The following is a 23,798-nucleotide window of genomic DNA, read 5'->3' as shown; positions in this document are numbered from 1 at the left end:
AATCAATGTCTCCATCGTCACATCAATGAACCTGAACCTGAATGAACTGCTCCGATAATTCAAGACACAAAATCAATTACATACTTTGAGTTTTTCTGTGATTCAGTCGATCCAAACTTGATTCATCAAGTCCTCGTGACCTTGCCTCAAAATGACATCAATGACAACAGATTTACCACGGATTTCTGAACCTAGATTTCTGGTATTTGTGTATAAAATCACTGTCAAGAGTCTATTTTTCCTGCTCTCAGCAGGGGTATCCGGGTGGTTCTGAGCCAAGAGACACATGGGTACGGGTCATCTTTATCATTTGACGTCTCATCTGTAAATCCGGATTATTAACTCACTTGTTTATCCGGGGGGATATCCGGGCCCCAACCTGCCGGTAGGTTTCCTGCTATGACATCAAGTGCGTCAAAGTTAAAGCTAAAGTTAGCTAAAGTGCCACTCTAACTTCTTCCAGAGTCAGAGTCAGAGTCAGCGCCATCAAGTGTCAGTGAAGTGCAGTAATTCTCCAACAGACATCAACTTGCAATGTCCCAAACTGTTAACTACGGTGCCCTGGAAGGGACATGTTAACACCTCAAGTTTCTACATCCCTCCCCCCCAAATTAGATTAGCCGCCAGGGGGCGCACTTGAGAAGTGGGTGCGAGTCATCTGTGTTGACAGATGGTCTCGGGGTTTGCATCTCTCTACCGTCTTCTCGCCAGTTCCCTTCTCCACCCAGCTCGCCGACGAGGATGTTCCCGAAGAGAACGCTCATCCTCCGACCAGCGTCATGCAGATCTCTTACTAGCACCTCTGCAGAGGCATCGCAAGGACATGACCCCAGATACAGAACCACTAAAAGTGGTCATAAACACAAGGCAACTTTTATTTTTGATACAAAATACAGAGGCATAAAGGCTTATTCAGTCCTGTTCTAGTCATGGGACACCGAAGCGAGCTGAGCCAGAAGTTTTGCAACAGTCGTGTGAGACATGACCGAAACAATCATGAGTTGGTGTCAGAGGGAAGATGATAGGTAGGAACACACCATCAAACCGGACCTGGTCCAGGTCACACGACTCTGCTGCAGACAGGACGACCGAGATGAGGTCCGACCCCGGTTCTGGTTGTACAGAATTTTTTTAAAAAGCCAGATGCATGAACGAAGCAAACAAAGATATAAACATTATCGACAAAAATACATTTGATATAAAAATTAGTGCAAAGTTGTAAAAATACAAAATTCAGCATCAAACAGTCAGACTGGGTCGGGTGGGTCCTGGACTTTCAGCCCAGATTTGTACCTATTAGGAGCTGGAGGAAGACATGTAGCACCCGGTCCAGAACCTGGACAAGCAGAGTTCTGCTGGGAGCTCCTGAGTCAGTTCAGTGGTCAGTCCACTCGGCAGTGATGCTCTGGATTTGTGGTCGTCGCCGTGGCAACGGTGCGATTGTGCAGCGTCCGGTGGCAGCAGAGTTCCAGGCCGGGCCAGAACCGGTCCGCGCTGCGTCTTCCCTGGAATGTCGAGGGTCGTGTGTGTTTGTGCAAAACGGCGCGTCCAAACTTGGTGGACGTCACTGCCAGGGCACCCTCCTGGACGGGTCCCGGTCCTCCAGCAGCGCCGGGGTGGACGCCCTGGTGAGGTTGGGGGTGGAGGCGCAGGAGGGCTGCAGGGGCAGCGTGGCCGTGGATGAGGACACGGGCATGTCCAGACTCTCCAGAGAGTCCGAAAGAGCTCGGGTGGCTTCGTGCTGGGGGCAGAGGACGTAGCGGTTCGGCTGGTGGACCTCCGCCGTGGTCACAGAGTCCAGACCTTTAAGGCACAGAGGAGACGACCTCCCGCTGGGGTCCAGACCCCCCACTGCCCCCAGCTCCACGGAGGACTCGTCCATGTTGACGTAGAGGATCTCGTCGGGGTCCTGAGGGTCCGGCAGCTCGTCCAGAGCTTTCTCCAGCTCGCAGCGCAGGGACTCGAAGGAGGGCCGGTCTTTGGGGCTCAGCAGCCAGCAGGAGAACATGAGCGAGTATCTGAGGAGAGAGACAGAGGGTCAGCCAGCAGCTCCTGCCTCTCCCACTAGGGGGCAGTAAAGGCACTCACATGCTGTCCAGGCAGTCCGGGGGCTGCTTCAGTCGGTTGCCCTGCCTCAGATAGTCGTAAATCTCGCTGTTCTCCACTCCAGGGTACGGGGTCTGACCCCGAGTCGCGATCTCCCACATGGTGACTCCAAACGACCACTGAGGGAGCGGGGGGAGGGGAGGCATGTGTGAAACCATGTTCCAGAGTTTCCTCCAGATGTGACATCAGCTGTTGCTGGACTCAACAGTTCATCTCATCCGTCATGTTTTTAATTCTCTCGCACACTCAGCGCATCCCTCATGTCACTCGCCGACTCACCACGTCACTCTTGGTGGTGTAGACCCGGTCGGCGAGGCTCTCGATGGCGATCCACTTCACAGGCATCTTGGAGATGCGTCCTTGTCGGTAGTAATCTCCGTTGTAGATTTTCTTGGAGAGGCCGAAGTCGGCCACGCAGACGTTCATGTTCTCGTTGAGCCTGGAACACAAGACCTCCGGTCACACTCCGACTTCCGTGCCGCCACTCAAAGGCATGCCAGTGGGAACCAGGACCTACATGCAGTTGCGAGCGGCCAGGTCCCGGTGGATGAAGTTCTTGCTGCTCAGGTACTCCATCCCCCGCGCGATGTCCGTCATGAACTTGACCAACATCTGAGAGGGAAGGTACTGCAGGAGAAGAGACCAGCGTTCACAGACAGCTCCTCAACAGCATCACTGCGGCAACAGCCCTCTGTCCACCAGGGGGCAGCAACAAGCTCACACATTTTGACTCCCACAATGCCAAAGCAATTTGGATCTGACTCCTGACAAAAACAGACTCGACCCACCAAGTAGCGGGACTATGTGTGTGTGTGCATCTTTTGCCATACTTGTGAGCACCAAGTCTTGACAAGCCACCTTGTCATTTTCGGTTTCGAGGGTTAAAACATTGGTAGAAGTAGTTTGGTTCAGAGCCCTGGTTAAGGTTAGCCATGTGTTTTAGATGGTTAAGGTGGAGAGGCAATGAGAGGTCCTCACAAAACTGACGCAACAAATGTGTGTGTGTGTGTGTTATCACTGACCACAGGACAGTCTCCCAGTCTGGAGTAGAGCAGGTAGCTGTGCAGGTCTCCGTGCTTCATGTAGGGCAGGATGACCACGGGGGAGGGGTAGCCCTCGCTCTCCACCGTCTGCAGACACACACCTGAACACACACACACACACAGAGGAGAAGGTCAGAGCTGAAGCTTCAGGTCCAGGTGGTGCCGGAGACTCACCGAGCAGCCGCATCACGTTGGGATGGTCGAACTCCTTCATGCATGCCGCCTCTCGCAGGAAGTCCTCCATCTCTGAGCGCGTGCAGATGGCGACTGGAAGAGAGGAGACGTGATGAGGACCAGGCTGGACCATCGCACTTGGTGACGGTGGACTTACTCTTCATGGTCTTCACGGCCACCTTCAGCACCGACTCCTCCTGTGTCAGCAGACCTTCCATCACTGAGCCAAACTCGCCTGTCCAAACAAGAGCAGCGTTTCAGGAACTTTTAACACACAACGATGAAGTTCAGCCGTCCAGTGGCTCCTGGACTCAGATGCCACTTCCTCAACAGCAGAAAGCTCTACTCCTCTGGATGAGAAACCAAACCTTCGGCTGAACGACTTGGCTCAGAGCAACGGCCCACGTCAACAGAAGGAGCTTCTCTTCACTCACCTTCTCCCAGAGTCTTTCCCAGCGTCAGTTTGTGTCGGTCCACCATCACGTCCTGCAGCTTCTGCTTCAGCTCGTCACTGATTCCCAGGCTGTTCACTGAGGAGCAACAGCGGAACAAAATATGAAAAATGAATCCTCTGCAAGTTGATCAACGCAGTAAAACAGAAGCTTGGACTCCACAGCCACTTGAGCAGACCAACACTCAAGCTTTCACGGGACTGAACCAAGTCATACAACATGAACTCTTCAGTCAGTTTCCCCACATCTGGACCGGACCAGAACACCCGTCTGGCTCCAGATGCGCCATCAATCTCCATGGCGGATGCGCTCAGTCGTCAAGCATGTCCCGGCACATGTTGCCGTGACGACCGTTGGCTAATCTCATAACTCCAGGAGGACGGACTGCAGAGGCTCATGTCTGACACAGACATAAATCCCTCCTGTGGTGTCACTTCCTGGATCCCAGCTGCACGATCCCATGCTCTTGTCACCCCCTCCTCCCCCCACCCGCACCTGCAAGCTAAAACCTGCACTCGGGATCAGGACAATGTCGCAGCGCGGCAGTGACCTGGTTGAGGGTATTGTGAGGGTTGTATCTTTACATCTGCTCAGACAAAACCCGACCCGGTCCCAGATTCTGGGCTCTGGTGCCGTCGGATTTGTACCTTCCATCTGAGGAATGTTTGAATTGGTGGTGAACTTTTGCTTTCCAGCCATTCCAGACTGATTCTGCTGATTTGTTTGGGTCCTGGGAAGCGACCAGAGTGCAGGAGAATTACGACCGGAGGGCGAGGCCGAACTGTGGTTCAACTCTGACAGCACAACATGATGATTTAGAGGTGAACAACAGTGTTGTGTTGAAAGTGTCGGCCGGAGACTGTGATTATATTTACAGAACCATGAGTGGAACACAGACCGGACCAACGTCACAATCCTGGTCCACTAGTTCAGCCTGTCAAACCAAATTGAAGCTTGATCTTCACTCCTATGATTGCGAGTCACGTCTGTGAGTCACACTCCATCACATGGGGTCAGGACTCTTCCGCCTCACCAGAGGACACTGACTGAGTGAAGCCCCCGACAGATGCTTGGTCACAAAACTATCATGAACATTTCTGTGACGAATGTTGGCGAGAACTTACACGTGGCTTCTGTGGTCCTGCGGCTGTACGTGCGGCGCGCGCGATACCTCACCACCAGCTCGCCGCTCTCCATCATGGGCTCGAAAGCCTCGCTGCAGCGGAGACACACGAGGTTGAGATCTATAGCTTCCTGGCGCCGTCACGACATAGCCGACCGAACACTCACCCGAAACGTGTCTCTTTCCGACGCAGCTTTGCCACGTACACGGCCATGAGCGCGATGATGGCGACGGCAGCGGCTAACGCCATGACGACGTACCACCAATGCCAGGAGAAGGCCGGCGGCGAGTTGGGTCCTGCAGGGGGCAGCAGAGCGTCAGAGACAGAATCGTTCCAGATCATGCATTATTTTATTCAATTATTAGTCAAATATTGTTTATATCAATCACAAATATTGAAAGTGGAGAATGCATTAGCAACATGACTGTGGAAAAAGCTTGGAAATATGAGATATAAATGCACGGTTTTACGATCTTTAAGAGCTATTCAGTATCTATTTCTCACAAGAGGGAAGCATGTGGGCCCCCGGGCCACACTTGTCCCACCTCTGATTTGGATCAGCAGTTAAGTAACCTGAGTTCCAAATGCAGCTGTGCTACCATCGGCTGGACACTGAGGCTCATTTTTTATTAAAATAATAATAATAATAATTCAACAATTAATAAATCATAAAAAAGCACAATGAAAAAGCAAAAACATTTAAATTAATAATCATTATTTGTAAAAAGCCGGGTTGAAATTAAGAAATGCTAAATGCATGAAATTGTCTTGTTAAAAGTAAATAACACTTCTATACAGACATGACATAAGAAACCTAGTGACTTTAAAAGCAAAGAAAGTATTTTGTTGTTGTTTAAAAAGCACAACTGAGATGAAAAGAGATCCTTCAAAACAAATCCATGTCAACATAAACATGTGATCATAAAGTTCAAAGAATCAGAACGGGAACTGTTGCATCAGTTTCCTCGAGACTCGGGTTTGAGGCTCAACATCCCTGAGTTCCTGTTTCATAAAAATCCCATATTTCACTTCCCGTTTCAGAAGTCGCTGTTCTCATGTTTGGATCAATCAGAACCAGCGCACAGAGCCACCCTTCAGCGATCCTCTCATGCATATTCATCCCCCGACCCCCCCAACTCTCTCTTCCCTATTCTCTCTTCCTTCCCTCTTTCATTTGAGCCGCACGGAGGAACAACAACTTCCACTCTTGAGGTCACAGACGATCACTCACCTCGGAATTCTTCCATTCCTGTGAAAGAAAGAAGAAAGACGGTGTCAGGAGATTCTGTTCAGCAGAGTAGTGGTCTGTTTTAAACTCTGTTTTTCAATCAAAACAAAACCTGATATAAAGCCAACTAATAATAAACAGTTTTTAAAATCTTAAATGACATTAAATCATCAGCAGGAACTGAAATGAGATCAACATAAAACTGCAATTCCTACTTCGATGACTAACAAACCAGAATTTACGGGAAAGTAACGAAAGTAAGTTAAGAAAGTTATGAAATTGAAATGCTATTTTCATTGCTTTTTTGAGTTGTCTTGGTCGACACCTGAAAATATGGCTGACTATCTCAGACTACAAACCTACTATATCGAAAAAAAATGCAGCGTGATGACATCATCTCATGATCTCAGCTGGGGAGCCACTCACCGGGGCTGACCAGGGTCAGGGTCTGGAGGCCGGTCCAGGGTCCTTGTCCCGCTCCAGTGTAGGCACACACTCGGTAAGTGATGTTGGACAGAGGCAGGGACAGGTTGATGGACAGCTCTGTGTCCAGCCCAGTATCAACAACCAACTGCAGAGGAAGGGAGCGAGACTGTCAGTCAGAGAGCCACTGGACAGCTGAGTGTCTCCGGCTCACCTGCTGAGTCGCCGGCGTGCTGTACTCCACCATGTAGCCCTCCAGCTCTCCGTTCAGCTTCCCAGGCGGCTCCGCCCACGCCATCACAATCTCGGTCCCGTTCAGCACCAGGCTCACGTTAGCGGGCGCGTAGTCCGGCACTGGAAAACAGGAGTATGGGATGTTATGTAAGGAATCGGTCAGAGAAGTGACAGCGAGCGTGCGAGTGATGTTTAGACAGCTTGACACTTCCAGGACCAGCGCTCCGGCTGCTCCAGGACACTTGGGAAATGTGAAGAATCTGACTCTTTATTTGGAGAAAAGAGGCAAGCTGGGTCATGTTACTCGCTGGTGCAGTCAGTGGACCCTTCATCCCAACATTCCCAGTTACCAAAGAATCTGAAGAGAAAACTGCTGCAGAAACACCCAGCGGAGTGTTCTAATGACCCAATGGTGTGTGGGTCATTAGAACTGGGTTTCAGTTTGGTCCTGGTACAGGTGAGCCATGTGTTTTGGATGGTTTGGTTAAGAGGGAGAGTCTGGAGAAAGGGTTATAGCCATGAGAGGTCCCCACAAGGACAGAAATACAACAAGAGCGTGTGTGTCTGTGTGCATACATGTTCATACGTATAAGTACTAAGTCTTGACAAGCCACCTTCTTGTGAGGACATTTCAGCCTGACGGTTAAGACACCAGAGTCCTGGTTAACGTTTGCCATGTGTTTTGGATGGTTAAGTTAACGGTGAGAGGCTGGGGAAAGGGTTATGTCAATGACAGGTCCTCACAAAAATAGCGTAAAATGCCTGTGTCTGTGCATGTGGGTGCGTGCGCACGTGTCCTTGTTTAGTTGTACTTGTGGGGACCAATTCTTGAAAACACACCTTTTTTAGTTTAAGCCTCATATTTGAGGATTAAAACCTCCAAATAACCAAGTCATAATAATCGAATTTATATTAGGCTTAGGCCCCTGTAAAGGTTAGCCATTTGTTTTGGATGGCTAATGTGAGAGGCTGGAGAAGTCAACGAAATGCCCCCACAAAACAATAAAAGAATGACGTGCGTGTGTGTGAGCAGTGTCTAAACAGCAGAGAATTTCAAGAAGTGAGGCGTATTTTCTTTGTTGCCATTTCCGACACTGAAGCTCAATGACTCGATGACACACACACACACTGAGAAACACTGCTCAGGCGATGGATGATGTTATCAGGAAGCGTTTGGCGGATGATTGTTTCCACATGTGGACCTGCAGCGCCGGCCAGCAGCAACAAAAACAACCCCAGAGTCAAGTTCATCCATGTCTCCACCTAACTCCGTCACTGGCCAATCCAGATGCCTGCTCCACCTCGCCGCTGACTTCACTCCTCCTCATCATCATCATCATCACAGTCCAACTCCTAGGCTTTGTGTGGACGCAGAGACAGCGACGCAAAACGCCCCTTTGTTCCTCGCAGTCTTGGCGGCAATAAGAGCTGCGCAGCAATTAACTACAGCAACATCTGGATGCACCAGATCTGCAACCAAAACAACAGCCAAACAGCTTCATCCACCACCATGGCAGCAGCGACGACTTGATGGGGCCCAAATCCTCATGCTGACTTGTGTGTCCACCAACATCTGCATAACACGGTCGCACAAAGCTCCAGTTCAAGATCACCTCGATAAGAGAATCGATGTGGGACATAACGTAAGAGGTTCAAGACGATGAGTCAGAGGGAGGTCGGGTCACTTCCTCCCCCACTGGCGGGCCCCTCCCAGGGACTCTATTCCCCTCATTCTCCTAAGGAAAGTGACCGTCTCTGGGAAAAAAAGCTCAAGTGAGTGTTTTCCTAGATTCCCTTCCCCTGTGCGTCGCTGCCCGCTCCCACCACCAGCCCCCTCTGGAGCCTTTCCCACAGTGACTCGCTGTGTGACAGAAATTCCAGGGTCACAGGGTGGAAAAATCGAAAGATGGAGATGGAGAAGGAGAGAAATGTTTGTTTGGTGAAACAAGAAAACAAGCTGAAGAGGAGCAAGGACATGAGAAGGAGGAGGAGGGGAGCAGCGCCAGGATGACACTTTTAATGAAACGGTTGGGCCGAATCAGAAACAAATGTGTGAAGCAAGAGGTGGCCTCAGACTGAGGAGGAGTGATGGAGATGTTTTCACATACAGCAACAATGTCGGACGCGTCAGGCTCAGAAGACCCTAAAACAGAGGTGGGCAGTTAAATTTCCTAAAGGGCCACATTATAAACCGTGACTGTCGTGAGGGGCCTTCATGCCCCGTGGACGAAATGAACCATAAAAGGTTCAATGGAATGGATATTAAGAAGTGCAAATATGAAAAAGATGAAAAAAATAATTTTATATGCATTTTATTTGAATACGACCCGCAGAGGTGGGCTCTTATGATCAGGCATGGAAACCTGCTGCCGCAGCAAAGAACCACAGCGGTAAACACAATAAAAGAGAAAGACAAAGCAGGAAAATGTTTGAGTTCAGAACCACATGCTGCTGCTTCCTGAGGATCAGACGGCTCGCCACACGCCTGGATTACCGGCGAGTATGACGCTTCATTTTTGGAAACAGAATGATGTGACAAGTAGATTCCTGTTCATGTTTTGTTCTTTTGCGTGTGACATTGGCAAGACTTAAAGACGAAAGTGCTGGCACGCAGCTTCCTCCTTAACCAAAGAACAACATTGTGTAAGGGGTAGTCCTTCATTTGCTAAACGTTTCTGTTCCGAAGTGAAACGAAACAAAGAATGCTAAATAAAGAAGCGAAGCTTTTAGAATCCTGTTTATCTTGAAAAACCGCCTCAGTGCTTTTCCTGAGGTTCCTCCTGCCTTTGGTCATTTCTAAAATATCGCCAGACTGAAGCAGAAAACCTGTCATCATCGCTCACGTCGCTGGTTTGTCTCTCCGCGATGAGACTGCTCGGAAAATCCCACCTCGGCTCAAACTGCTGAGCGCCACAGTTCTTGCAGGAGCCGCCCTCTTCAGCAGAGTTTGAAAGTGGGCTCACACAGACTCCACATTCTCACAAACACGCCGAATGAGCGGCAGAGCCATGAGTAACGGATTCTCAGACATCTGAGCTGACTGTTTATTCAGGAGAAAAGCAGTGGTCAGCGGAGGAAGAGGCTTACAGAACAAAACTGGAGAGTTCAGTCAACTCACATTAAACACAGCAGAACCGCAACATCTAATCTGCACATCTACCGTCACAGAACAGCCTCGAGTCTGCTCTCAAAATCACTCTTAAGTCCCGACATCTGCATCTACAAGCTGCAAAAACATCTGTTTCACAAGTCAGACTCGCAAACAAACCCTCATAAATGTCACAGCATAACAATCACAACCTTCAGTGAAATGAAAACAAGATAAAAATATGGCTGACAGACACCAAGACCAGACTCAGCACAGAAAAAGACCAGGCTACTAGAAAGTAGGTGAGTTGGAGTGGCCACAGTTAACTAAGAGAAGTCAAGTGTGCAGTTAATAATTGACTTTCAGAAGCAGAAACTAGGTGACTTGGATCCCACCACACGTCTTACCTCCTTCAGCCGTGCGGAGCTCCACCCACGCGGACCAATCAGACGGGCCCTGGCTGCTGTGACAGGCGACTCTGACAGCGTACAGACTGTGAGGCTCCAGGTCGCGGATGATGTGGGTCGCCGGAGGAATGTTCACGTTCTGGTTGTGGATCATCTTATCAGGACCCGCGGGGAGGGTCGGGTCCAAATGTTTGGCCTGAAAACATCGGATTAACCTTTATTATACTTATTTTGAAACAGGATGACAACAGATATATAGTTATATATAGCTATTGTTGACGTTTCTCTTTGAGTTACATCCATCCAAATGGTCCTCTTGATAAACACCTCAGCGAAAAAAAAAAAGAAAGAAAAACATAAATAAATGAATGACTAAGTTAACCAAGTACTCATCATTCGAGCTACAGTTCTTTACGATGGTCTTAACTACACTATACAATGTGGTACTGCTAAGGTATCAAACTAGATGTGACAACGAGGCATTTTTTAATATTTTATTTACCATTTATTGAACCAAAATTAGCTTCGACGCACTGCCAATAAAGACAAACGATCCAAATAAGACAAAAAAATACTTGCAATAATTGCCACGTACCATTAGCTCCAGTTAGCCGACATCAAATTACGACGGTTATTTAGAGAAAACTGCGTATTTATTATAGCAGTTATAATGATCTGATAATATTAACAACTGATGATCGAAACTGGTGCATAAGAAGAAGACAGGTTTAGATGAAATACCTCCTCACGTGTTCTACATGATGAGTATTCACGAGTGTCTCGGGCTTTGGGGCAACTTTTACTACCGCAGGAAGTACCTCAACTAATGATAATTTCACAATAAAAGCGCGCGACTAATCAAAATAAAAACAGATCCAATTTAACTAGAGGATGTAATAGTAACTCAAAAATAAATTTCTTTAAGTGCAATGTTGTTAAAAAAATATTACGGAGATTAAAAAATGTCTTAATAATATTTTTGCTTTAAAATATTATTAAAAAAGAAAACTTCATGAGATGGATTGCATCTTACTGAAAGTGACATAAACTAGGATTAAAAGAAAGTGGAAGCCCTGGTTTTCTGGTTAAAAGTGTTAATTGCCAGAACAAGAGCAGTAAAATCTCCACGACTGCTGCGACCCGCAGAGGTGGGCTCTTATGATCAGGCATGGAAACCTGCTGCCGCAGCAAAGAACCACAGCGGTAAACACAATAAAAGAGAAAGACAAAGCAGGAAAATGTTTGAGTCCAGAACCACATGCTGCTGCTTCCTGAGGATCAGACGGCTCGCCACACGCCTGGATTACCGGCGAGTATGACGCTTCATTTTTGGAAACAGGGGAAGTATTCATGAGTGGCTGACTTCTCGCGGTCGTGCGCTTCCTAAGAGAATTACCATGAATGTGGCGTGTGTGTGAGTGGGTGACTCACGCCATCGTTGGTGACTCAGTGAATCAGCGTCTGGAGTGTAAACAAGTGAGTTTAATCTGATTCATGTTGCCTGAGTCACACTTCTCTCTGTGGACGCACACTTCCTGCTGCTGAAACACTCAAGTTAAATCTGAGTTACGGTTCCCCAAAACAGGTTCAAATAAAGACTTGTCTTCTGGGAAATGATCAGAATCAGTCGCGATGAACAGGGAACATGAGAATCGGCCACACGGGTACTCGGCTCACACACACACACCGATGCGGACCTGAGTCATCATCCTGGTGATCCACCGAACTGAACACACCAGTAGGGCTGTCGGGTGAGCGACACGAGAACAGACACTCTATCTTTCAAAACTGTTGGCCGTATCCCGCCACTCATCTGCGTTTCATAACTCATGTTTCAAGTCAGAAAAAAGAACAAGAGCTCTTGCTTTTCTTCTCCCTGCTCATCCTCCTCCGCCCCTCGCTGTGTTATTAGCCAGCCGCTGGATCGGGTTTCACGGGCGAACAGGCCCGTTCGACTAATCTGACTGCCACTAGGCTTCCTGGTGGCCGTTTCTGCTCCAAACCGAGGAACGCTTTCTCCTGCTGGAGCCGAGCGGCACCACCCAGAAACGTCTGGTTCTAATAAAGCGGCCTCTCATACCTCCTGCCACCCCCCCTCCTCCCCGGCACCCTTCACAGGGAAACAAGGCGAGGGGCCAGCACCGAGAGAATGGGGCAAAAGAAATGTGGATTTAACGGTCGATTGTGTGATGAGGGAACATGGGCGAGTCTGGAGGAAAGTCCAGGAATAGACACAGCGACTGTTGTGTGAGTTTGCTACGGATCTTACAGTTCCTGCTCGCCTGTCATGTTTAGTGTGAATGAGGATCACAACAAAGTGTTTCCTGGGGTTCAGGTGAACTTGGCCACCACCACATCAGGGTCATGAGGTCAGTAGGACTCTGACAGATCCAGCACTGCATTTTCTGGCAATCTGATCCTCCTCCTGTGGAGCTGGACTCTGGGGAAGACCAGAGGCGGCCCAGAGCGAAGAGGTTTGGACTGGGCTTTTGTCTTACAGAGTCCGGTGAAGACTGCAACTACAAGCTCCGCCCACCAAAGACACAATTGACTTCCGAGTGCACTATTGATGAAGTCATGAAGATGGAACCTGGCATGTTATTTCACCCTTTGGTGACGACATTTATACATAGCTTTATTTGGATTTTGTGGCTGTGTGGAATTGTTCAAAGTGAGTTTTAATCAAGAGCGGGACTTGATTTAAAATAAAATCAAATTAATTCAAAGTATTCTTATGAATTAATGGCCATATTTGACAACAGATGATCAAATTTCAATTGAATCTGACCACATACGTTCACCATCCAGGGACGTTCACGATGAAAACATTTCTGTTTTCATCATGAACTTTTCTAACTTTCAGTCCATTGGCGCAGTTTCATGCTGCGTCCTTCACCGTGGATGCTTTGGTGATGACATCACATTCTATAACATGTTGCAAAATGAAAACTTTTGAAGTCACAGCAAGTTTCAGTATCATAATATTATAACATATAAGAACGTGAACTGTTTAGAATGACACACTTTCACTCCTGGTGGGACTAGTAACAGTTCCGAAGCCAATGCATCGTGTTGAGAGGCTCAAACGTGAAGCAACGGCGAACCTTCAGATGAAAGTGAAGTCAATGTCAGACTTGTTTTCTAAATCAATGACGCACTAAACTTGTTTTCCAACACCGCTCTCTATTCATCTCCATACTTCCGTGTGTGCATCGCGGCTACAATGTGCATGTAGCATGTTAGCATCACAGGAAAGCTGTTATTTTCAGCTTTCAGAAACAGTTAGAATTGTTTGAATCGCATAAGTCATTCAGCCATGACTGTAGTGAGAAGCTTGTGTTTCTCCTGACACCTGTGCAGGGGACGCTGGTCTGTGTTTGAGGGTCCCACTGCAGAAGGGATGGCCGCTACTCCAGAACAGAATAATCCTTTGAGGACTTACACTACTTCTTCCTCTCAGGAAGACACTCACCTGTACCGAGCAGCGGACCACCGGATAGTCCCCTCCGAACCCGGGAAGCCAGGACACGTGAAGGCTGTCCGTGGTGACCTCCACGGTGTGAATCTCTTGTGGGGCCTCTGGGAGAACTGTAGGGAGAACCAGGATGTTAAGACTCTTGTTTTAATTCACATGTTGATCAGTCTCCAGTACCAGTTATGACTCCAGATCCTGAGGTGGCCACGCCCTTCCGGTTATGAGCCTCACAGGAGAAGGTGCTGGTTCTGTTCAAACCTGGAGGAGAAGACAGCACCAGAGAGTTGTGGACTTGTCAGAGAGAAGCGGGGTTCAGACCGGAGCAGAGCAGCGAGGAGGTAATGCTTTCCAGACCGTAACTGGAGCCGCCACAGTTCGTGATTAGTATTCTACTTTTTGGACCCGAAAAAAGAGAAGGGGAGCATTTTGACAAGGGGGCCCCCTCTCTTCAGTCTGAGTCAGCCCAGAGATTGAAAAAGTTGACTCTCGTCTCAAACATTCCACTCAACGATGCGAATCCATCAAACTATCTACACTGGGACATTTGAAAAAAACAACACCAATACATGTGATACAAAATAAACCCATTTTTTAAGTGTGAAACAAAAAGGTGGATGAAAAAAACAGATGAAAACGTCATGAGTTTGGATGGCAGGAATGAAAAGTCAAGCGGCTGGTTTCAGAGTCGGGCTGACTCCTATGCTGCTGGGGCTCCACCGAGGGGCTCAAAACAGAGTGACGAGTCACACACACATGACTCACAGCGTGCACAGACTTGAAACATTCCACATCACGCTGACACACACACACACACCGACTCACACATATAAACACAATCATGTGCCATTCAAGAGCTATCTCAGTTATCTAACACCCCGACACCCAGCAGCAGCCACAAACTGGACCGCACTGTTCTGCTCTGAGCCGCCGGCTCCATGACTCCTTTGTCTCGAGGTCGGAAGCAGAACAGAGGGACGACATTCACCCGGAGGGGCTGACGCTCAGACTGAAGAGAGCATCTCGAGTGCTGCACTTGCTCTGCGCTTGTCTCACCAGAACCGGAGTCACAGCCGGTCAACAGGAAGCACATGTTGACCAACAGCTGGGAGATGAAGTCCTAACTTCCCTTTTTAAGTCTCAACACTGATGACTCATTTGTCAGTTCAGCATATTCAGGACGTCCACTCAAGTTTGAAAACTGAATGAATTAGTCTTGGTGAAAAAAGAGCTGATCCAAAATCTGGTTCTACATTCCAGGTCACGAGCTGTAACAGTGACCCACAGGCGACCAAAACTTAAGCGGCTCCTTGCTGAAACCACTGCCACCTCCAGCAGTGATGTAGCATTCGGTTGAAGATAGAAAGGAGATAAAAACCAGAACGCTGAGATGCGACCCCTGACACCTGGTCCTCAGACCAGAAGGAGAGTCAGACTGGATGGTTCCATGAGATCCCTCAACTTTTCTCTCCCGCAGTCAAGGCTGGAAACCAGCTCTCAGCTTTCCAGGACCTGTGGTCTGCAGGAGCAGCTGCCCATTCCTGAGCCATGAGTGGAAGTTACCGACAAACAGGTCGGCGGTAGCCAGCCGGTTCCGATGAGTCAAGCCAGACTCGTCCCCTCCCTGACTCAGACTGTGCCCCACTGTCCCAGCTGGACACCCACACTCCCTTTAAATGCTGAAAAAACAGCTTCTAGAGCTCATGCTTCAGTGTTTAGAATCCATTTTTAAAAATACTTTTCGGGTCGTCTCAACATCTGGGGCCTTACTCTAAAATGTTTGTGGAGTTTTTGGTTATGTCTTTAGAGAAGATCTGAGCCTGCGCTCAGCCACTGAGTCCCTGGAGAGAAAGCTGAATAGGGAACTGGGAGGGATGCAGACAAAAGCTTGATATCAAGTGGCACTTCTGGTACCTGAGAGCCGGAGGGTGGAGGGAGACATGGCCATCGGGTCCGTCAGCGTGTTCAGTGGGGCGCCATCTTGCAGCCAGATGACCCTCACAGGTTCTGGAGGTCCGTGGGCCACGCAGAGGAGACTCAAAGAGGTGTTGGCCACCACAGACGTGTGCCGCGGCTCCTCCGAGAAATGAGGTAGACCTGAGCAGGTGCGACAGGTCCGGTCAGCTTCCGTGGGAGTCGGGTTCACATGAGAAAACTCACCTTCCAGCTGGATGTTTCCCTCCTCGGACAGAATCCGACGGCTCTCTGTTTCGACTGCGCACTGATACGAGCCCATGTCCAGCAGCTGGACCTTCTCGATGCTGCAGCGGGAGAAGAAGGAGGAGGTTCATGGAGAAATTGTCACACATTTTAAAATTGATTGAATTAAGCGTGAATATGGGGGTTCATGAGCCCAGGGAGATTATTTTAAATGATGTTGGTTTAATTTGACGCAACATGACTGAGCTCATCACTGTCCCCGAGCCTTTTTGAAGCGGCAGAACCGGTAAAGAGGCGGAGCAACATTCCCGGGCCAGGTGTGCCTGCGTCGCACGATGGGACACACGCCTACCTGAGCATGCTGTGGATGGTCCAGCTGTTGCTGCCCGTTTGGACCTGGAACTGGTTGGTGTCTGCGAACTGAAGCGGAAGTCCGTCCCTCAGCCACACCACGTCCGGCGGCTCCTCCTCCTCGCTGCCCGTCCCCTTCAGGCTGCAGTGCAGGGTGACAGGCTTTCCCAACGAGGAGATGACGGTGATGGGACTGCGCTCAAACTGAAAATCTGTCGACCAGAGAGGGACTTTTTAAAGCCACAGATAAACCTCAACAATGGCGCTCATGCGTCACTGTGGCCTAACACCAGCCGACTGACCAGTGAGGGTCATCTCACCGCACCTGCTCCACGATCCCCCTCCCTGACTGTCTGTCTGGATCCCTCTTGTGTTCATTTCAGCCATTTAGAAGGCACTCCGATGGCTGGTGACCTCACTTGACCTCACACAGAAACTCCAAACATGGCAGCTTTTGGGAACGACAACAACAAACATGCACAAGAAACAAGCAACTAACTAGCTTGCTCTGATAAACTGGGTCCAGTTATCTGCTGATAGAGAGGCCAACCTGAGGAGAACTGCTGATACTAGGACAAAGGCTCCTTGTTCTGCCAGTTCTCGGCTGCCAAAAAACAAGAACCTCAGATGAGCGTTTGCTCCCTCTCTTCTCCTGCACCCCGAAATGATCAAAGTATAATTCTTACTATTCTTGCATTTGAAATATCAGCTCTACACAGGTCACAAGAAAATGAGTCACACAGAGAAGACCAGAGAAGACCATCACTATCTACTTTGTTTTTTAAACAGGCTTTTGAGTTTGCTTTTGTGATCCACCTTAGTTTCAGCCACCTCAACTATTTTGTCCTGAGGAGCACAGGTTCTCATCCGAGTCTCTCCTGGATGACTGAGGTTCTCTCTCTCAGAGAGTACAAACAGAGAACCTCTTATTCAATGAGCCACTCCAAAGCTGGTGACCAGAGTGAGAGGAGAAACCCAGTGGTCAGTGGACAGCCTTCTCATCTGGCTCAGATACTGGCCTCATGACTGAAGGTGCAGCATCAAACCATCTGACCATATCACCCTTCCCTCACTCATGAATAAGACCTCAAGATACAAGACCTCCACCCCCAATATGACCAGGACATTCCACCCTTTCCAACTAAGAACTAGGATGGATGTAGATTCCAGGATTTTTCTGCATCAGTAAAAAAACAAACAAATACTTGACCGTCAGAAAAATGTTCTTGTGAAAGGCCAAAACCCTCTGGTGTCCATGTGGCGAGTGTCTCCTCACAGCAGTGTAATGGATACACAGGTCACCTCTCAGGATGTCTGTGAATCATCTCAAAAATGACTTGTACAAGTCATAAAAATGACAAGAATGAACTTCTGTGACTCACACTGCTTCTTTCTTCCCTTGAAGGCGAACGTGAGAAGATAAAAACACATTTTTCGACCGCTGAATTTTCACTCATCTAATAAAAATGTGAAGCATCCACAGCAGCTGCCAAGGTCGGATGTTTCTCTTCTCTGAGATAGAGCAGATGGAAAACGCTGCTTTTCACAAAAGTAATCATCTCTGGATTTTTTTTAAAGACTCTCCGGAGCTTGTCGTCCCGCTCTGCTAGTCCGTTTCACAGCCAACCTTCCAACCCCTGACCCCGTCGGGTCAAGGGAAACACATGAGCGGTCGTAACTCATCTGCTGTAAATGGACTTCTAATGCCTTTGTCTTACGTTCCTTAAATCTTGGGATGAGCACAAACATTTACACAGCGAGCCAGTGATAAATAATGGGGCCTCACACAGTTTATGCCTCACTGGCTCACTTTGTCTGCCGACTCTGGAAGTCATTCTTTGGTGGACTCAGCCCGTTGGAACTCTCTCTCCCTGCCCAGCGCGTGGTGACCGATCACAAAGCAGTGTAGGTAGATCTTGGCAGGCGGATTCAACAGTCATTAAGTGGAATGCATCAACTCTTGTTTTACACTTGGCGTCGGAGCAGTTACGAATGTCCGGTTAGATTTGGTCACTGAGCCGCTGGTATTTATGGGCTCTTTTGTACTTGCTCAGGTGACTGTACGAAGGCAAATGAATCATCAGTTAGGAGGTGGATTCTTCAGCCTGCTAGCTATTGTGATGGCTTTGGTGTTTATACTTATCTTCATGGCAGTCTCAAGGACAGTCTAGGACTTTTAGGAGACCAAGACGAGAACCTTCACTTTTAAAAAGACTAAACAAAAATGGAACTTTGACAGGTCGAGCTCAAGAACAGCGGCAGCGTCTTCAGATCATGCAGGACTGGACGTGACACTAAAGTAAAAGGTTTTCACCTGTTACATTTCAGGGTCAGACCAACACTGTACCTTCAGGAAGTGAGTCCCAGAGCCAATAACGTTAGACGACAAACATTTCTTGAGGAAGACTAGGAAATGATCTTAGCAGTCGATGCAAAGAGGCTTTTACTGAACCTTAACTAAACCTTGAGCATTCGAGACCAAACAAATACTTCAGGGAACAAGACCAAAGAGAAGAGATTCATGGATGGAGATGGGGAGTTGGGAACAACACTAGACCTAGGGGTCAAGACCATGATCAGAAAAAGGCCATTCAACTGATACAGGACCTTTCAGAATTGAGACCAAGACAAACCCTTGACATGGGGTGAAGCCTGTAACTGTTATAAGTTGGTAATAAGCTGGTGAAGGACCAGACAGAACTGCTCCGTCTCCCAACGTCCTATGAAGCTCTGCAGAAGTGCTGCATCTTGTCTAAGGTATGGGAATTGAACCCTCCACCTGCTGCTGACTTGTCGGGTGAAACCGGCAAAGGTGGCACTTTTGGGTTTCTTCATTTTGAAATGAAAAACTTAAATCACAAACCTTGTTCATGAGTGAACAGCGCGCGAGTAACAAAGGAGCCGACCGAGTTTCTGCTGTGTCTGTGAGCATTCTGGCACCGAAAGTCATTCTTTCCTCCACTGAAGTTTTTCAGAAGCCAGCGTGAGACTGTAGCCCTGCTGGTTACTGCATTAAATGAAAACAGCCGCACCTCATTTTCCTCTCCCCCAGTGCCCCGTGTTTGTTTAATAATATGCTTGTAAACAAAACAACAGTCTGTATGTATGTGTGTGTGGCCGGACTCCAGAGATTCATTTGCACCACTCCTCCCATTGTCGACCCCTACTCCCCCGGGGTCCCACACTTTCTCCTCAATCCCTCCTCACTCGGCGGGTCCTGACTCTTGGTCCACACAAGCATGTTGAATGTCAGCACACATTCCAAAAATACCCAAACACAGTCCACATCTATCCTCGCTCTGCCCCCCGCCTTTATCTCCCTCGACTTGTGAGCCTCGCTCCATTCACTGCTGTCTTTTTGCCCTTTTTCTCATTCACTCGTTCTTCATTCCTTTCTTTGGATTCACCACCGCACATTTTACCGCCTCCCCAACCCAACGCCCCTCTTGCCCCCGCGCCTCATCCATCATGAGTCACAGTTCAGCAGGCACTGACTCACACGTCCAGAACTTTCCCCCTCCTCATGTTGGATCCGGGCCCATCTTCACATCCACCCTGACACACCAGGAAGGATTCTCCTGTGAAGCATCTGCTTGATGCTAACACAAACTTCCAACAAGACCAGACGGAAATATTTAGCTGTTGACCATCAGCAGACAAAACACTTCTGGGAGTCAAGACCTTCAGGAGGCCAAAAATAATCAAGTGGATTCAAACAGCAACCAAGAACTAACCACAGGTTTTGAGTTTTCCACCAAAAAAAGACTTTAAGGAGCGATCATCTTCATATTTTGTCAAACAGATCACACCAAAATCCCCCTGCAAAACATCCATTAATGCAGTGTTAGTCTTAGACTCAACACAGTTAAGATAATGCCAAGACTTTTTTGCGCCTGGATGAAGCAAGAACCATGAAATGTATGTGATGAGACAAACACGAGGCGAATGGAGATCAAGTTCAGATCATTTGAGTTGAAAAGAAGACCAAACCTGGGCTACAAGGGGGTGAAATGCAAGACCTTCATAGGCTAAGACCAAGATATTGAGGGGCCTTACGGGGTGAGACCAAGACGTGTGAGTCGTGATCAATTGTTCCAGGTCTTCGGACTGGTGGTGGAGGAAGATCAAGGAAGGTATCTGCTGCCATACACAGTTCCATCGAGGACATGAAGAAGATAAGGACCGCGGGGAAACCAAGAGATGGAAACTACTAAGCATCGACACAAAGTACTGCTGTAACTTTGAGATTCTGGGTCGCACTCAAAGCTAATCTTCTGAATCCAAGAGGAATATACGTCACAAGTCCTGAAAGTGAAGAGTGACCTGAGCCAGTCTCCCGAGTCCCACCTCCATAAATCACAGTCATGCTTGGTCATCTCTCCGCTACAGGTCAAACCTATAGTTCCACAGAGAGGCTGACGACCAAAACAGATGAGCTGCAGGTGGAGCCGCCAGAGGGACCTGTTTTTACCTAATCTAGTCTGCAGACGCGACGTTACATGGTGATGAGACACTGAAGAGTCAAACAGCAACATGTACAGCCTGTCTGGACGAACTGGAGACCAGGAAGCAGGATACCTGGACTCTCACTTGCTTGTTTGTAGTTATTTTTTTTTTTTGTCTTATCAGTTCTGCTGCCTTTTATGTCTTAATTTTATATATATATATATATATATATATATATATATATATATATATATATATATATATATATATATATATATATATATATATATATATATATATATTTTTTTTTTTTTTTTTTTTTTTTTTTTTATTTGACAGTGACAGTAGCAGACGTAGTTGTGGTAGTCCAAATGTCAGGTGTAAAAGTAGCAAGGACCACGTGAATTAGTTGTAGTTGTAAAAGCAATAGAACCCTCCACTTAAGCTTCTAGTACTTCTCTTGCTGATAATTCCACACTTGCTATTATTAGTACTCTTACAATCGCGACCACCGACAATACATCTCCTCATGCTGTACTCCCATCACTACTAACAGACAACTGATGATTCTATTTCTTCTTTCTTTACTGTAGTAGGGGGGTCACTGTAGTAGGGGCCGGAGTAAGTAGTACAAGCAGATTGATGAGACTAAGTATTGGGATGAAAAGCAGTAGTACTATTGTAACAACAAAAGTACTAGTAGGGTCAGTTAGTGCTTAGAAATTTGGGTGGAATTGTAGTGTTTTACAAATAGAAGCAATAGAAGTAGAGAGGTGCAGCAATACACAAAGCAACATTGTAGGTTTGTTTAGATGCAGGAATTACAGGTAGTAATAGAGTTGTAGTAGACTGCTGGTAGTTGTGGTACTCCTTGGTAAGGCAGCAGCATTAATGGCAGCAGTACTTGTAGGAACCGAGGTAGAGTAAGCGTAGAAGTTAGTAAAACAGTACAGGACATTAAGCCTGACTACAATCTAACACTGCAGACTGGTAGTGGCGCTGTCACCTTTGACCTGTCGTAAAAGGTCTGATCAATAAAAGTACTTCCACAGCAGGTTGTGGCTTCTCTTGCGTGTAACCCAGGTGTTGACACTTAGCTGCGGTTCTTTTCCCTTCGAAAGTGTTGCAATCCGCGAGTCTGACCCAACTCCGATGTTCGGTTCGGTTCTCACCTCTGAGCGGTTCTGATGTCACAGAGTTGCAGACGGAGAAGATGAGGATTAGCAGCGAGGAAAGTCTTGGAAATCTCATGGTTTTTCTCCCGGAGAACGCGCCCGACAGCACCAAAGTTTTGCAGCGACGGAACACCGGGTCCAGTGGTTTCGGCGGTCCGATCAAAACATTGACGACTCCAGTTCCGAGTGATCCAGACGGGAGAAGAATATCCGGACCTTCAGAGTTGAGCGCGCCTCACCGGCTCAGGAGCGGCTCTCATGAGTTCTGTCTTTCTCCTCCTCCGAGCAGGATTCAAATTCCACAACTCTACTGCTCCTCCTCCTCCTCAGAGGATGGAAGGACGGAGCCCCGCTGCAGGCCGATTGTCTTCACACAATCCCTCCATTCCACCTTTCATTGAACCGGACTCCGAGGAGCCCGAGACACTGGAGCTTCCCGCCTTCAGGAAAAAGAGGGAGACAACAACAAACGACGGGAAATAAAACTTTGAATACAGAGCGAGAGGAACACATTTGTTCTAACTGTGCTTTGTTGTTTACAACTGCAGACATGTCACTGCAGTAGTATTAGTTAAACCACCGTAGTGATCCCACTACTGTTAGTTTGTTAAAAAATAAAAATAAAAAAATGAGAGATAACAGGAGTAGTAGAAGAAAAAGTATATAAAATGCAGTAGTACTTGTGGAAGGCGGCGTTATGTCAGTTACTTGGTAATAATATATCAAGTCAATGTAAAGGTAGTGATGTAAGTCTAAAAAGTGCAATTGTTGTAAAGTAAAAGTAGTGTTTACTGTCATTTGCACAGTGAGAGAAACATGTTCCCCTTTCTGATGAAATTCTTACTTTGCCGTCTGCTCATAACAAGTGCCAGAAGACGGTAACAAATACTTAGCAATGGTTGCAATAACAGTTAGGAAATATAGTCATTAACGTATCAGCAGAGGAAATGGCATTTATAGAAATAGCAGTACTGGTCATGGAGAAGTAAATAGCAGTGGAACTAGTTCTAGACATCTGTATTTACAAGTAACTGTAGTTGTTGGCATAAAGTTAGTTTGAAGTATCTAAAGAGTTGGTACTCATGGTCATGTTATGTAGTAGAAGTAGTATAAAGTGAGATGTTTGTAGTGAAAGAAGAAGCTCTAGAAATAGTAGTGACTAAAAGAATGATCATAAGTAGTAGTACTAGAAGTAGCGTGCTGGTGGATGTTGTAGCAGAGTGGAGTAGGAATTACAGCAGTAGAAATGTGACTACTGAGATAAGAAGGAAAAGTACTGCATGTGCACGACATGTCAGAGAGCTGGGAGCAAAAGTAGTAGAATCCTGGTGGTGGTTGTAGTAATGAAAATAGTGTTAGTGGAAGTAGGTATTTAAATTACAATAGTACTGGTAATGAAGAAGTCATGGAGGGAGTTGTAGTACTGTACTAGATGTAGGTGTAGGATAACAGGAACTTTTAGTAGCCTGTTTTAATCGAAGGATATGCAGTAGTACTGCAAGTAGTACTCGAGATACTTCCTTGCGTTATCAGTTGAGTTTATCGGACCTTCAGGAATCCAAAGGTGTTTAAGTCAAAAATACTATAAATATTCCAGGTTTGGATCTGTGGGAGGAAACCTGAGTGAGGAGAACAAACTCAGACTTCATATCACCTGCAGTTCAGTTGTTCAGTCTTTGAACGCAGCACTCCCACCAGAACAAACAGCTGAGAGTCATTGTTGTCCCCGACCATCTCGTGTTGAGTCCAGCCATGAGCTGGATGTTTCATTGGAAGATGAATCACTGAACAATCACGCTGTTTTCCTTTCCCACACAGGAGCGCAGGTTGTGGACCTCTGTCTCTTTAAGAGAGATCCAGCTGACCGTGTTGTGTTCCCAGGCTCTTTAATGGAGACACAGAGCGAGGGCCACTG

General features: G+C 47.5%; 1 protein-coding gene across 1 annotated transcript; it reads right to left on the bottom strand.

Moving 5' to 3' along the window:
• Positions 1 to 856: 856 nt before the first annotated feature.
• LOC128764021 (tyrosine-protein kinase receptor UFO) lies at positions 857 to 22,219 on the bottom strand. Its single transcript, XM_053873385.1, has 20 exons — positions 21,881 to 22,219; positions 16,264 to 16,474; positions 15,912 to 16,012; positions 15,666 to 15,848; positions 13,932 to 14,012; positions 13,752 to 13,867; positions 10,280 to 10,475; positions 6,765 to 6,904; positions 6,554 to 6,698; positions 6,131 to 6,148; positions 5,066 to 5,195; positions 4,900 to 4,991; positions 3,758 to 3,853; positions 3,481 to 3,558; positions 3,324 to 3,416; positions 3,129 to 3,250; positions 2,624 to 2,733; positions 2,386 to 2,545; positions 2,089 to 2,225; positions 857 to 2,018 (listed from the first exon to the last, which is right to left on the bottom strand). Exons 1-20 carry the CDS (start codon positions 21,957 to 21,959, stop codon positions 1,565 to 1,567), a joined length of 2,742 nt encoding a protein of 913 aa, XP_053729360.1. The 5' UTR covers positions 21,960 to 22,219; the 3' UTR covers positions 857 to 1,564.
• Positions 22,220 to 23,798: the final 1,579 nt, after the last annotated feature.

Source organism: Synchiropus splendidus, chromosome 8, assembly GCF_027744825.2.
Source record: "Synchiropus splendidus isolate RoL2022-P1 chromosome 8, RoL_Sspl_1.0, whole genome shotgun sequence".
Classification (NCBI taxonomy): Eukaryota; Metazoa; Chordata; class Actinopteri; order Syngnathiformes; family Callionymidae; genus Synchiropus; species Synchiropus splendidus.
The sequence above is the reverse complement of the archived record's forward strand: the minus strand, read 5'-3'. Positions and strand labels throughout refer to the sequence as shown.